Genomic DNA, 15,011 nt, shown 5'->3' on the forward strand with positions numbered 1-15,011 from the left:
TAATTCTGTTAGTACTCAAGGACGAATACCATTCTGTCCAGGCAATTTGCTACGTTTCAGTTTGTCAAATTGCGCCATTACATCTTCCAGGTTTATAAAGATTTCATTCAGTTTCTCTGACTCGTCAGCTTTGAATACCATTTCTGGCACCGGTATGTCTCCCAAACCTTCCTCGGTGAAGACCAAAGCAAAGAATTCATTTAATCTCTCCGCTATAGCTATGTCTTCCCTGAGTGCCTCTTTTACCCCTTGCACCATCATCTCATCCACTCATTGAGACTCCAGAGCTCTGCCTGTCTCATGGGCTCTGCGCATGGAATGGAGAGTACTTCTGAAAATGCTACCCTGGAGGTTCTGGGTTTCAGCTTTCTACCCAAAAGCCTAAATTTGGCTTCCAGAACCTTCCTCCCATATTTTCCTATGTCGTTGGTACCCACATGTGCCAAGACAGTAGGTTCCTCCCCAACATAGTTTAAAATCTTATCTAGGTGACGTGTGAGGGCCACCACCAGGCAGGCAAGTGACGTGGAGGGGCATTTTCGAAAGGGACGTCCAAGTTGCAATTTGGACATCCTTGCAAAATGGAGAAATCCAGGGGTGGGGAAACTTGTGTTTTCGAAACAAGATGGATGTCCATCTTTCATTTCAAAAATACCGTCAGGGACGTCCAAATCCTTAAATTTGGACGTCCCTAGACATGGACGTTTCTGACTTTCGGCAATTTTTGAAACCAAAGACGTCCATGTCAAAAGCGTCCTAACGCAATCCATTTGGTTGTGGGAGGAGCCAGCATTTGTAGTGCACTGGTCCCCCTGACATGCCAGGACACATAAGTGCATATAAGTGCATAAGTACACCAACCGGACACCCTAGGGGGCACTGCAGTGGACTTCATAAATTGCTCCCAGGTACATAGTTCCCTTACCTTGTATGCTGAGCCCCCCAAAATCCCCCCAAACCCACTACCCACAACTGTACACCACTACCATAGCCCTTACGGGTGAAGGGGGGCACCTAGATCTGGGTACAGTGGGCTTTGGAGGGCTCACTGTTTCCTCCACAAATCTAACAGGTAGGGGGGGATGGTGCTGGGTCCACCTATCTGAAGTGCACTCACTCACTAAAACTGCTCCAGGGACCTGCATGCGCTGTCATGGACCTGAGTATGACATCTAAGGCTGGCATAGAGGCTGGCACAACATATTTTTTAAACTTGTTTTTTGACGGTGTGAGGGGGTTAGTGACCACTGGGTTAGTTGCAGGTCATCCCCGATTCCCTCCAGTGGTCATCTGGTAATTTCGGGCACCTTTTTGTGCCTTAGCTGTAATAAAAATGCATCCGGGTGAAAAGTTCAAGTGTTCGTCAGGGACATCCCTTTTTTTTTTTTTTTTTTTTTGATTATGGGTCAAGGACGTCCAAGTGCTAGGCACGCCCAAGTCCTGCATTCTCTATGCCTCTGACACGCCCCTTTGAACTTCGGCCGTCCTTGCGACAGAGTGCAGTTGGAGACGTCCTAAATCGGTTTTCGATTATACTGATTTGGATGTCCCTGGGAGAAGGACGTCCGTCTTCCGATTTATGTCAAAAGATGGATGTCCTCTTTCGAAAATGAACCTAAAAGTGATCTTCACGTCCACCAGCCACCCAGCTGTCTACATGCCTAATGATCGAATCTCCAAATAAAATGGCTATCCTGAATGCTAGGAGCTCTTTGCATCAAGTACACACATATGACTTCTCACTAACTGAGAGATAATCATACATGTGACCAGGGCTTTTTTTGAGGGGGTACTTGGGGGTACTGAGTACTGGCACCTTTTCCACTGTCTGCTAAAATTGACCCATGGACCCCAAGTTTGAATGAAAGAGCTCAGGCTCTACACACCAATTCTGCCTTGCCATAGATCCTGTGACTAGTTGCAGGGGGACCTGGCTATTGTGGGGTGGGTCAGTCAGTGATCACTCCTACCACTGAAGGGTGGCCCTGCCATTTGAGTACTGGCACCTTTTTTGCTAGAAAAAATGCACTGCATGTGACACAGTGCAAAAAACTGGATAGCCCCCATCTTGCTTCTGGACTGCTGACCTGCATTTTGTTATTCGTGAGTTGTTAATTAAGTTGCTAACAGAGTAGGAATATGTAAACTAAAGTCCCCTAAGTTATATGCTAGGCTATGCTAATTAAGTTTTTATTAATATTACGTTTTTATCTTATTTCCTGAAAGGAAAATTTTTGCAAAAGGTTTTCTGTAAAGGTTCTCTAGTTTTAACTAGATATTCACAGTATGATCCTACCTTGTTTTCTGTTTGCATTGATAGAGATTTCTTTTAAATAGCTAAAGTTAAAATTCTAAAATTGAGGTTTCCTGTGACTATTAGTTGTACCTTATATTGATACTATGGTATCTTTAAAATAGTCTCTTTAAATGCTAGCCTATAGAGCAGGGCATCTGGATTTATGTAGCCTTATCTCCTGCTGCCAAGCTGGGTTTCTTGTGGCTGTTCTCCCCTCCAAGCTGGTGCCTTGTTGAACATTAAGGGGAAAGAAAGGGGACAGGAAAGTTGCTGGACCGTAGGGTGAAGGGGAACAGAGAGGAGATGAGGACATGCTGGACCATAGGGGTGGAGGACGGGGTGGGGGGCGTGACAGGGAAATGGTCTACAATTTTGTAGAAAGGAAGAGGGGTGGGAGATGCTTGGCATGGTGAGAGAGAGGAGGATGGTGAGTACATAGGGTAGAAGTGTAGTAATCTAGAGTGGGTAAAAGAGAATGGAATAGGAAGACAGGGAAGGAATGAGGTAGGAGAACTAGAAGGTGAGAGGTGGAGATGGAAGGTTGATAGGTAAGTGAAGTATAGGTGGAGGACTGAAGAGTGAGTGTGTAAAGTTTTAGTGGGCAGACAGAAAAGAGAGAAAGAGGAAATATATCAGAAATGGGTGTATTGAGGGAATGGAAAAATATAAGAGAAAGTGGAGAAAGGTCAAATGGATAGCACCCACTGGAAAGAGAACAGAAGACAAGATAAAAACGCAGAAAAGAGAAACTGAGACCGACATGCTTTGAAAAATAAAATGCCCGGACATCAAAGATACAAAAAAAGTGTTTTATTTTGAATTTATTAGGTGGAATATGTTATCTTTGGGAAATGTGCATCATAGATGGTTTTACATTATGTTGGAAACACATTTCTGTTTTATTACTCCTCTGTTGTGGTAGTTTGCCTAGTTTGATTTCTTAGGTTTACCAGTTCAATGTTTGTCTTTATATTTCTTTTTCTAATATGTGATCCCTTGTTCTTTATTTGGTAAGATTCGGTCTGACCAAGGTGTGGCTTCCTGTTTGTATGTAGTTTTCATGCAGAATTCTGTAGCAGTTCGTGTGTTCTGGTTTACCAGTAGTAGGGGTATTGGTGCTCTAGGGCCCCATGCAATATCTGTAGTTCTGCCTATTCATAGGAAGTGTTCATGTTGTTTTGAATCATAGGAATTAATGATATTGTTGTACAGTAGGTCTGCTTCATGTATGTTTCAGGTTTTGTATTTCACAATGTGCCTGGTAGTGGAGAGATTTATGTTACTATTATTCAGATGGCATAAGAATCAGAATACATAGAAATGCACATGAATTATAACATTTTTTTTTGTATGGTAACTTCCATGAAGAACATGTGCTTGTTGGGTGGAGGGTTCGAGTTCTTGTGGATGCAGAACTTGTTTACATTTAATTCATTTAATTCTGTATCAGGCCAAAGGTCCTTGAGGGTCATGTTGTATGAAGTGTGCCACCTATGCAAGCATAGTCAAGGGTGTGTCCCAACTGAAACAATGTTGAGAACCACTGCCCTAGAGGAAGGGAGGGATAGGATGGATATGATACAGACAATTGAATAGTTAATATGCAAACATATCCTTTTCAGAGACAGGGAAGTAATAGATATTGAAAACATTAATTAAGGTTGCAGGGTGGTAGTCATAGGCGTAACATCAGGAAATACTTTTTCACAGAGAGGATGGCGGATGTCTGGAATAACCTCCCAGTAGAAGAAGTGGTGACAAAAACAGTGACCAAATTAGGGGGCCCTTTTACTAAGCCATGTAGGCGCCAACGCGCACCATATTGGGGTTACCACCCGGTTACTGCATGTCCCTTGTGGTAATTTCAATTTTGTGCGCGTCCGCTACGTGCGTCTGAAAAATAAGAGGCATTTGGCATGCGTAGACCATTACCACCCGGTTACCACGTGAGGCCTTACCACTAGGTCAATGGTTTGTGGTAAGGTCTCAGACCCAAAATGGACGCACGGCAATTTTCATTTTGCCGCACATCCGTTTTCGGCAAAAAAAAAGGCATTTTTTTGTAGGTGCGCTAAAAAATACTTCTGCACGCACCCAAAGCACGCGTCTACACTACCGCAGGCCATTTTTTAGCTCACCTTAGTAAAAGGACCCCTTAAAAAGGTGTGGGATAAACACAAAGGATCCCTTTATAGAAAGACGGTGAAATCAAAACAAAACTGAAATGACCTTCACATTTTAAGCGGGGCACAGAGGGGTATAACATGTACAGATTGGCAGATACAATTTTGGTCGCCTTCTTGGGCAGACTACGTGAACCATATAGGCTTTGGGTGCTGGTTTTAGAAGCATTGTTCGGGTTTAAGGTGTCCATAAATTGGCATTGGATATCTATATAGCATAGATGTCTTTTTTTTTTTCATTCACTTATTTAAATGTTACAAACAGAATGTTTACAGAAAATATATAAAACAAAAATCAATTAATCACATTATTCAATGTAGCCCATATAATGGAGAACTCCCTAGAACAAATAAATATAAGCATTAAGAACAATATTCTCTTAACAAAAAAGGTACATCAGTGACAAAGTAATAAACCCTATAGATATCAACCTATTGACACATCAACAAGGAAAAACTACTTGGCTTTAGATGAAAGAAAACTCTCTAAATGACAAGGATTTAAAAAAAAATATAGGAATTATTGTCAAATGTAACCAAGCAATTACAAGGGAATTTAAGAAAAAAAAAAGTACCTCCCCCAGCCAAAACTGTAGGATTTATTTATTTACTTACTTATTTATTAGGATTTATTTACCGCCTTTTTGAAGGAATTCAGTCAAGGCGGTGTATAGTAATAGATCAAATATGAGCAGTAGGCAATTACAGCAGTAAAAATATTCGAATAACAATACAAAGTATGGCATGGTAGACTAGCAATGTCAACACAATACGCAATAGAACATTATAATTGGCAGTGTAGGGTATAAGCAAAGATGGAACATATAGATAGGTAAGAGAATAAGAGGAGTTAGAAAGTAAGGTGGCTAATTTAAAGAAAATTGCACATGAGGTCAGAGAGATGATTAAATGTTATCTCAGCTAGGGTAGGAGTGGATAACATGTCCTGCTGCAGTATGTACAGCCCGTGAGACTAACAAGTTAGTTACTTCTTCCATTAAAGGCCTGGTTGAGGGCAGCCTTCTTTCTCAGTTGGGTAGAGTTACCTACATCAGGAAGCATACAGATTGTTTGACCACAAAATGGAAAAGCTTTCTTAGGAAAAAAAGCCTGCCCGTTTGTCCAGAAATCCAGACAAACGGGCAGATTGCTAGCCTCCCCTCCCCTCCCCTTACTTACTACTGCCCTGGTGGTTTAGTGACCTCTTCCGCCTTCGGGGCAAGGAAGAGCCCCCTCTTTCCTGCCTGGAGCGCTGCCCTGCATGCATCCTTCCTGTTCATGATCTCGGTGCCGATTCAAAATGGCCGCAGAGAGTTGAAGTGACCTTTTTGCTACAACATAAGAGATCCATTTGACCCCTGAGGCAGGCCTTTGTGCTGAAACAAAGTCGTGTCAGGTCATTTTTATGTTGTTTAATATTTTATGCTGATTAATATTGATTCTTCCTCACTCTTCTGTTGCTGTGCCTGCATAGTTAAGCAGGCATTGTTAGGACAGCTATTTATGTGGTCCTGCTTGCCTACTTAGTTATTTGGGCACTGTCACTGAACATCGCTAGTATTTACATAGCTCCTGGCTCCACCCAGACCAGTGGCGTACCAAGGGGGGGCGGTGGGGGCGGTCCGCCCCGGGTGCACGCCGCTGGGGGGGGGGGGGTGCCGCGCACCTGTCAGCTCTTCATTTTCATGCTCCCTTTGCCCCGGAACAGGTTACTTCCTGTTCCGTGGCAGAGGGAGCATGAAAACGAAGAGCCGGCAGGTGCGCGGCACCCCCCCCCCCTCCCAGCGGCGTGCACCCGGGGGGGTTCTTTCACCGGGGGATCGGGGGTTCTTTCACCGGGGGGGGGGGCGTTGCGCTGTTCCGGGGAGGGCGCTGCACCCGGGGGGCGGGGCGCATCGGCGATCCGCCCCCGGGTGTCAGCCCCCCTAGGAACGAAACTGACCCAGACTCTGCCTCATACCACCATGGCACTGGCCGGACAGTGCCACAGAGCTCAGAGGGGATATTTGGCAGCACTGCTCAGTAACGTAGCATTGAATATTCTTTCCTGACCGGCTCAGCACAATTTAACTGGGCCGGATCCTCTCCTGCCCGATTAAATCATTTAAAATATCAGGCCCAGATATTCTGGTAGAAAGTGTTCAGGAGCAATGTATGCAAGCAGAGTGGCATTTTCTCCTCTTTCCTTCATGCGTTGAAAACAGAGATACAACATCTGTGACGGGTTTTGTGCATAATTGAATTCACTGCGTAACCCTGGTAGCGCTCTAGAAATGTTAAATAGTAGTAGTAATTCTCAAAGGAAAAGTACAGATTATTTTTCTTTGAAAATTGCCTACTGAGTCCACAGTCGACTGAAAACTGCCCACCTCAAGGGCTAAAATGAGGGGGGAGGGCAGGAGCGTAGCCAGGCACCCAATTTTGGGTGGGCCTGGGCCCAACATGGGTGGGCAGAAGAACTCCGCCCTTTCCCACTAGTGATTTGGTCTCGCCCTCTCTTGCCTGCATGCCATATGGTCTCTCAAACATCCCTCCTGCCCTGCATACCTTTCAAGTAGCAGATTTTCACCGGCAGCGAGCACCAATTAATACACACTGCTCATATTGGCCTCACAGCCTTCCCTCTGATGCAACTTCCTGTTTCTGCATAGGCGGGAACATATCAGAGGGAAGACTGTAGGACCGGTGCAAACAGCATGCATCAGTCGCTGCTAGCTGCAGGCGAAGATCTGCTATTTACAAGGTATGCAGGAGGGACAGCTGCTGGGAATTTTTGGCTGGTAGGGTTGGGATCCCTGCCAGCCACTTCATAAGTTCTGCTATTGGGTGGGCCTGAGCCCAAAGTGGGTGGGCCTGGGCCCACCCTTGGCTACGCCACTGGGGGAGGGGGTTCATTTTGAAGGTATCTGTGCATTAGGACTTATTTTCTGACATATGCACATGTATTTTCTTTCTTCCAGACTCCATAATGCATTTTCTCCAAACAATCCAGTTTTCATCCTCCTGCTTCTGCATGTCATAAGTGCACCTCTACATGGTCTGGCCAATGCCATTGTGTTTGGATTGGATAAGGAGACGTGGGTCCAGCTTCGTTTCAGCTCGCTGCGGGTAGGACCACTTTTCGGATACCTGGGTATTCTTCCTCTGATCTGCAGAACGTATATCCTAACCTGTTTTTAAGAGTCCACTGATCTCCTCTTACAGAGCTTATCGACTGGAGTTGAAAAATGTAATAATAGTAATTGTGTTGGATAAGAACCTCTTGATCCAGCCAGGCTTCCCCTCTGGTTATCTCCTTCTATTTGCCTTTGTGTCAGACTCAAGAATTTGTGAGTTTATTCATATTGCTGTATTTGCCTTGCCAGTGCAATCAAGTACACACTGTACAATCAATGATACATCATAAATATCAAACACCATCATCATAACAAACGGATTTATTGAGAATAAGGATATCAATAGAAATCAAACAAAGTAAAACATGGAAAAGAAGATAAGATGATACCTTTTTTATTGGACATAACTTAATACATTTCTTGATTAGCTTTCGAAGGTTGCCCTTCTTCGTCAGATCGGAAATAAGAGTTCGATTCCCATTCCCGGCACAGGCAGCTCCTTGTGACTCTGGGCAAGTCACTTAACCCTCCATTGCCCCATGTAAGCCGCATTGAGCCTGCCATGAGTGGGAAAGCGCAGGGTACAAATGTAACAAAAATAAAATAGATACTATTGGAGATTCTACATGGAATGTTGCTACTATTGGAGATTCTAGATGGAATGTTGCTACTATTGAGATTCTACATGGAATGTTGCTATTCCACTAGCAACATTCCATGTAGAAGGCTGCGCAGGCTTCTGTTTCTGTGAGTCTGACGTCCTGCACATACGACGTCAGACTCACAGAAGCAGAAGCCTACGCGGCCACATTGGTGATCTGCAGCAAGGGCCGACTTCTACATGGAATGTTGCTAGTGGAATAGCAACATTCCATGTAGAATCTCCAATAGTAGCAACATTCCATGTAGAATCTCAAACAGTAGCAACAGTGGAGGAGTGGCCTTGTGGTCAGGGTGGTGGACTTTGGTCCTGGGGAACTGAGTTCGATTCCCACTTCAGGCACAGGCAACTCCTTGTGACTCTGGGCAAGTCACTTAACCCTCCATTGCCCCATGTAAGCCGCATTGAGCCTGCCATGAGTGGGAAAGCGCGGGGTACAAATGTAATAAAAAAAAGTGGTAGCAGATAGTATATATAAGAGATACATCAAAACATTACTTTGACAGTCTGACAGAGTGGGAGGGTGGGGGTATGCATGTTTTATTTTGTTTGATTTCTATTGATAACCTTTAAGAGTGGACTAACACCTCTCTACTTGAGAATAAGGAGAGAGAAGAAATCCTCTTTTAAAACATAGACAGGTTTATTCTTTCTGAGTTTGTAACTGTCAGTTTGCTTGCCTTAGTAGAGCTACGCAGGAATGTGGTTGTTTGAACACTGACTGTTGCATTTGCAGGAGGGGGGGATGGGTCCCACAGCTCTGCCTGCATGTAATTGGAGACAGACAGGCAGAATGCTGGGAGCTCTTTTACACATTTGATTAATTCACTAAAGAGAATAAACTTGTGGGGATCCATGATGCACACACCCTGAATGGAGAGAGCTGGATCAGAATAAGGGAATTTATGGAGAGGGGAGAGATTGGTGGCATGGTTGGGAATTCACTGTAGTAATTCTGAAACCTAGCATGTAGAGTACCCTTAGAGGCTCTCCTGAAAACAGGAAGAACGACAGCCCTTGGGAGCATTTCTCAAAGCACAGAGGCCTTTGGGAACAGCTCAGGGCAGAATAAACTGGCCTGTAGGGGCACTACCAGTGCCTAGGGTCAAGAAGAGCAGAGGTAGCCCTCTAGTGGGGAGTACTGGTGGTTGCAGGGCCCAGTTTAGGGCTGGTAAGTCTGATCCCCGGTAGGGAGAAATCCCAGAGGCTCCTCTTGAAGAGAGGACAAACAACGGACAAGGCCTCCAGGGTGTGATTCACACTAGGGGCCCAGCAAGGGGCAATGCCTCTGGAGTGCAATCAGCACTAGGGGCCAGCAAGGGAGAATGCTCTTGGAAGGGCAGCCAATCCTCAGAGCCCAGGGAAAGCTTCCGGGAAGCCAAGCAGGGACAGGCATAGCCAGCCTGGAAGTCCAGCACAACAACCTCCAGCCCAAGAAGTCTCCAGCAGAGGGGTGAGATTCTGAGGGCCTCGGAGAGGGTGGATTTTCAAGGAAAGGAGAGGAGGGACTTAGGCAAAACAGCCACTCCCCACACTGATTTAACTAAGGAGCTATAGAAATGCTAAATAGTAGTAGTAGGCACCATATATAGAATCGAACCCTTTTTGTCTTGAAACTTTGACAAACAAACCTTTTCCGAAGACGGGAAGGCAGTAGAACTAGAGGACATGAAATGAGGTTGAAGGGGGGGGGCAGACTCAAGAAAAATGTCAGGAAGCATTTTTTTTACGGAGAGAGTGATGGAATGCCCTCCCGCGGGAGGTGGTGGAGAGGAAAATGGTAACGGAATTCAAAAATGCGTGGGATAAACATAAAGGAATCCTGTTCAGAAGGGAGGGATCCTCAAAGCTGAGCAGAGATTGGGAGGCGGGGCTAGTGGTTGGGAGGCGGGGCTAGTGCTGGGCAGACTTCTACGGTCTGTGCCCTGAAAATGGCAGATACAAATCAAGGTCAGGTATACACATAAAGTAGCACATATGAGTTTATCTTGTTGGGCAGACTGGATGGACCGTGCAGGTCTTTTTCTGCCATCACCTACTATGTTACTATGAGCAGGGAAGAGCTTACAGCTACTACCTTGGCAAGCAAGATTCAAAGGGTTTGAAATGTGTGAAAGACTATAAATTACCTGATTCTAAACATCTGATTTATAGACTAATACAATTGGTTTCAGTCCACAAGTACTGGGTTAAGTACCAAGACTGTTGAAATTTGTTGGTGTTTGTTTGTGGTAACTAAATTGATGTGATGAGAAATCCTCATCTTTTTTTAGGTGCATAAGAAAGTGTATATAGAGGTCTATGTAAATAGTTCAATAAAATCTATTTAATTTATTAGCCAGCCCTGTTCACAGCAATCTTTTGGATTTTTTCTTGGAGGGAAAAGAGATTAATCCCACCTGCTAACGCTTTTCTACCCCAGACGGAGGTACCGTGCATGAAGTGAATTAGGGACCAACGAAGCCTGCCCTCAGGAGGCTCCAGCTAGTTTGGGCCCCAGATCAAGGAGCGCTGAGAGGGGGGGCAGGGGGGACAAAATTCCACGGGCCTCCAAGTGGGGCCCGGCGCCACAGTCCCCTCCACCCGCCCCCCTCTATCCACCACCGGGCCGGGCCTCCCTGAATTCAAATCATAGCGCCTCACCTCGACCTTGCTCCGTGTGAAAGAAGTGCAGCAGCACCAGTCTGCAGATCGCCTCCCTTCGGGCCTTCCCTCCCTGTGTCCCGCCCTCGTCTGACGTAACTTGCGCGAGGGCCGGACACAGGGAGGGAAGGCCTGAAGGGAGGCGATCTGCAGACTGCCGCTGCTGTGCTTCTTTCACACGGAGCGAGGTCGAGGTGAGGCGCTATGATTTGAATTCAGGGGGGCCCGGCCCGGTGGTGGACAGAGGGGGGTGGCGACGGCGACGATGACCTCGGGGGGGGGGGGGGGCGGCGGGGCCCCGGGGGCGGCCTTGCCCCAGGCCTGGCCCAGTTTCTCGGCAGCCCTGCCCAGATCCAGGAGCACCTTCAAGGGGTCGTTACACAAACAATAAAAAAATCATTTATATAAAAATATTCCATATGGACACACAGACAAACAAAAGCCGAGGAATTTGCTAACTATAATAGATCGCTTGTAGAGATATATGGCCCATATTGCAATCTTGTACAACATAACCAAATAGGATGTCATGAAACTTTGACTGTAATTACATAAAAGTTAAAGTAAAGACTCCTAAATAAGCAATGGGCTCTTAACTTCCTCAGGGACCCTTTAAAGCTTAGTGCATGCTCAAGTCCATTAGCACCTGCTAAGTGCCATGTGACCCATAGGTATAAAACAGGACGTGCAGTATTTAGCATGAGCTAATGTCCGTTAGTGCATGCTAAGCTTTAGTAAAAGAGCCCCTCAATGAGCTATGGAATCAGTTCTAAAGCACAGAAACAATGCACCAGAAGGCCTTTCTGCCTAACGTAACTGCCTGAGCCTTGGCTGCTGGTAGGGTAAAATTGTAAGTGACAAGCTCAATTGCATTTTTGGAGTTTGATGCTTGAAATATTCAGGAGTCAGGAGGAGGATCGGACGTCACCCAGGGCCGCCGAGAGACTGGGCCGGGCCTGGGGCAAGGCCGCCCCAGGGCCTGCCGCCCTCGCCTCCGTTCCCCCTCCTCCCCCCGAGGTCACCGCAGCCACTGTTCCCCCCTCCACACATCCCCGAGGTCGCCACCGTCGCTCCCCCCTCCGTCTGGGCCGGGCCCCCTGCATCGAAATCGCAGTCTCACCTCCGTGAAAGCAGCGCTGCAGGCAGCAGAATGCCTCCCTTCGGCCCTCCTTCTCTCCTTGTGTCCCGCCCTCGCGGAAGTTACGTCAGACGAGGGCAGGACACGGAGGGAAGGAGGGCTGAAGGGAGGCGTTCTGCTGCCTGCAGCGCTGCTTTCACGGAGGTGAGACTGCGATTTCAATGCAGGGGGCAGACCATTAAATGGATGCACCGTCTGTCACTGAAGTCTGCGTGAACACGATAGGATTGCCGAAAAAAAAAAAAGCCATGCTATGTTTTTGTCTCCGGTTTTTTAATTATCAATTGATACTTGAGATTGTTTCATATCATCAATTCATATGTTTTATTTTTATCACGAATGTAACACTCCTGATGTAGGCCACCAGGCCGAAACACAACGTTGCGTCGAGTCATTTTAATGAAATATTAATAAACATTGTTTGTTTGAATATCTATATAGACTTTGTTTGGTTCCAGTTCTTTGGATAAGCCTGGTTTATATTCCCACTTCCTGTTATTACTGAGTGAAAGATGCCACAACTGATCATGGGGCAATGGAGGGTTAAGTGACTTGCCCAGAGTCACAAGGAGCTGCCTGTGCCTGAAGTGGGAATTGAACTCAGTTCCTTAGTTTCCCAGGACCAAAGTCCACCACCCTAACCACTAGGCCACTAGGTTGTCTGCTAGTTCCAGTTCTTTGGATAAGCCTGGTTTATATTCCCACTTCCTGTTATTACTGAGTGAAAGATGCCACAACTGATCATGGGGCAATGGAGGGTTAAGTGACTTGCCCAGAGTCACAAGGAGCTGCCTGTGCCTGAAGTGGGAATTGAGCTCAGTTCCTCAGGACCAAAGTCCACCACCCTAATCACTAGGCCACTCCTCCACTAGCAACATTCTATGTAGAAGTCGGCCCTTGCAGATCATCAATGTGGCCGCGCAGGCTTCTGCTTCTGTGAGTCTGACAGGACGTCAGACTCACAGAAACAGAAGCCTGCGCAGCCTTCTACATGGAATGTTGCTAGTGGAATAGCAACATTCCATGTAGAATCTCCAATAGTTGCAACATTCCATGTAGAATCTCCAATAGTATCTATTTTATTTTTGTTACATTTGTACCCTGTGCTTTTCCACTCATGGCAGGCTCAATGCGGCTTACATGGGGCAATGGAGGGTTAAGTGACTTGCCCAGAGCCACAAGGAGCTGCCTGTGCCTGAAGTGGGAATCAAACTCAGTTTCTCAGGACCAAAGTCCACCACCCTAACCATTAGGCCACTCCTCCACTGTTGCTACTGTTTGAGATTCTACATGGAATGTTGCTATTCCACTAGCAACATTCCATGTAGAAGTTGGCCCTTGCAGATCACCAATGTGGCCGCGCAGGCTTCTGCTTCTGTGAGTCTGACGTCCTGCACGTACGTGCAGGACGTCAGACTCACAGAAACAGAAGCCTGCGCAGCCTTCTACATGGAATGTTGCTAGTGGAATAGTAACATTCCATGTAGAATCTCCAATAGTATCTATTTTATTTTTGTTACATATGTACCCCGCGCTTTCCCACTCATGGCAGGCTCAATGCGGCTTACATGGGGCAATGGAGGGTTAAGTGACTTGCCCAGAGTCACAAGGAGCTGCCTGTGCCTGAAGTGGGAATCGAACTCAGTTCCTCAGTTCCCCAGGACCAAAGTCCACCACCCTAACCACTAGGCCACCAGGTTGTCTGCTGGTTCCAGTTCTTTGGATAAGCCTGGTTTATATTCCCACTTCCTGTTATTACTGAGAGAAAGATGCCACAACTGATCGTGGTGCAATGGTGGGAGTTAGTCCTGCTGCGTCACTGAAGCATGTGCAGTCTGTGGCACAAGTACACTGTAAAGACGGGAAATTTAAAAAAAATGGGAGCATGGTGGAAGCTGGCAGCTCAAAGTATGTATTATTTATCGCTTATTTTGACATCTCCGTTATTTGCATCTTTGTAATTTCAGATTTCGGTTATGTTCTAATTAGCCATTGTGAGAATTCACAGTTAAATTTATTTCCGAAGGGGAAAGGAGGGCAATTAATTGAACTGGTTCGCCTTGTCAAAGTAAATAGCTAATGTAAAACAGAGAGGTTTTCAGTAGTGCAGTTCCTCGGAAACCTGGGTAAGATGTGAGCTTGCTCTCAAGCTTTGGGTGAAGGTCACTGAGTACCAGCTTGTAAATGAACTCACGGAGGTGAGAGGGGCATTTTAATACATCTGTTTGAGTTTATTGATGGGTAGTTTGTCTAGCAGAGACCAAATATCTGACTAATGGGAAATATCCAACAAGGGAAGGGGCTGATGGGGAATGATGAGAGAGGTAATTTGTATGAAGAGAACTTGGATAAGCACGCCAGCATTTCTGAGCCATATCCAAAGTTTCTATTATCCGACCGAAACGGGACCAACCCGTTCTGGGATAAATGAAAAGTCAGATAATATGGAAAACAATTGTAACCCCCTCAAACAACGCAGAAACAAAGGCAGCAAAACAGGGTCCCGGCTCACGACAACGGTAAAAATAGGGTCCCGGGTTCAGAAATCGGAAAGAGAAGCCGTGTGACGTCACCGAGGGGTCTGTCGGATATGCCAGATGGTTGGATCAGCGAAGGTCAGATAAGCGAGACTGCATTACAGTACAGTCTCATTTATTACAGTAAATGAAGTTCTCGCAGTGGCGTACCAAGGGGGGGGGTGGGTGCGGTCCACCCCAGGTGCATGCCGCTGGGGGGGGGGTGCCGCACGCCTGTCCGCTACGTTCGTTCTGTGCTCCCTCTGCCCTGGAACAGGTTACTTTCTGTTCCGGGGCAGAGGGAGCATGGAAACGAACGAAGCGGACAGGCACACGGCACCCCCCCCCCCCAGTGGCGTGCCCCCCGGGAGGGGGTTCTTTCGCCGGGGGGTGGGGGGTCGCGCTGCACCCGGGGGGCGAGGCGCATCGGCGATCCACCCTGGTTGTCAGTTCCCCTA

General features: G+C 46.5%; 1 protein-coding gene across 2 annotated transcripts in view; it reads left to right on the forward strand.

Moving 5' to 3' along the window:
- The window catches only part of LOC115469558 (cyclic AMP receptor-like protein A), a 714,125-nt gene that overhangs the window by 629,532 nt on the left and 69,582 nt on the right, over positions 1 to 15,011 (forward strand). For both annotated transcript variants that reach the window (XM_030202334.1, XM_030202336.1), the window contains one exon: positions 7,440 to 7,587. In XM_030202334.1, coding sequence (XP_030058194.1) covers positions 7,440 to 7,587 — 148 coding nt within the window. The remainder of the gene's footprint in view (positions 1 to 7,439; positions 7,588 to 15,011) is intronic.

The sequence above is a fragment of the Microcaecilia unicolor genome, chromosome 4 (genome assembly GCF_901765095.1).
Source record: "Microcaecilia unicolor chromosome 4, aMicUni1.1, whole genome shotgun sequence".
NCBI classification, from domain to species: domain Eukaryota; kingdom Metazoa; phylum Chordata; class Amphibia; order Gymnophiona; family Siphonopidae; genus Microcaecilia; species Microcaecilia unicolor.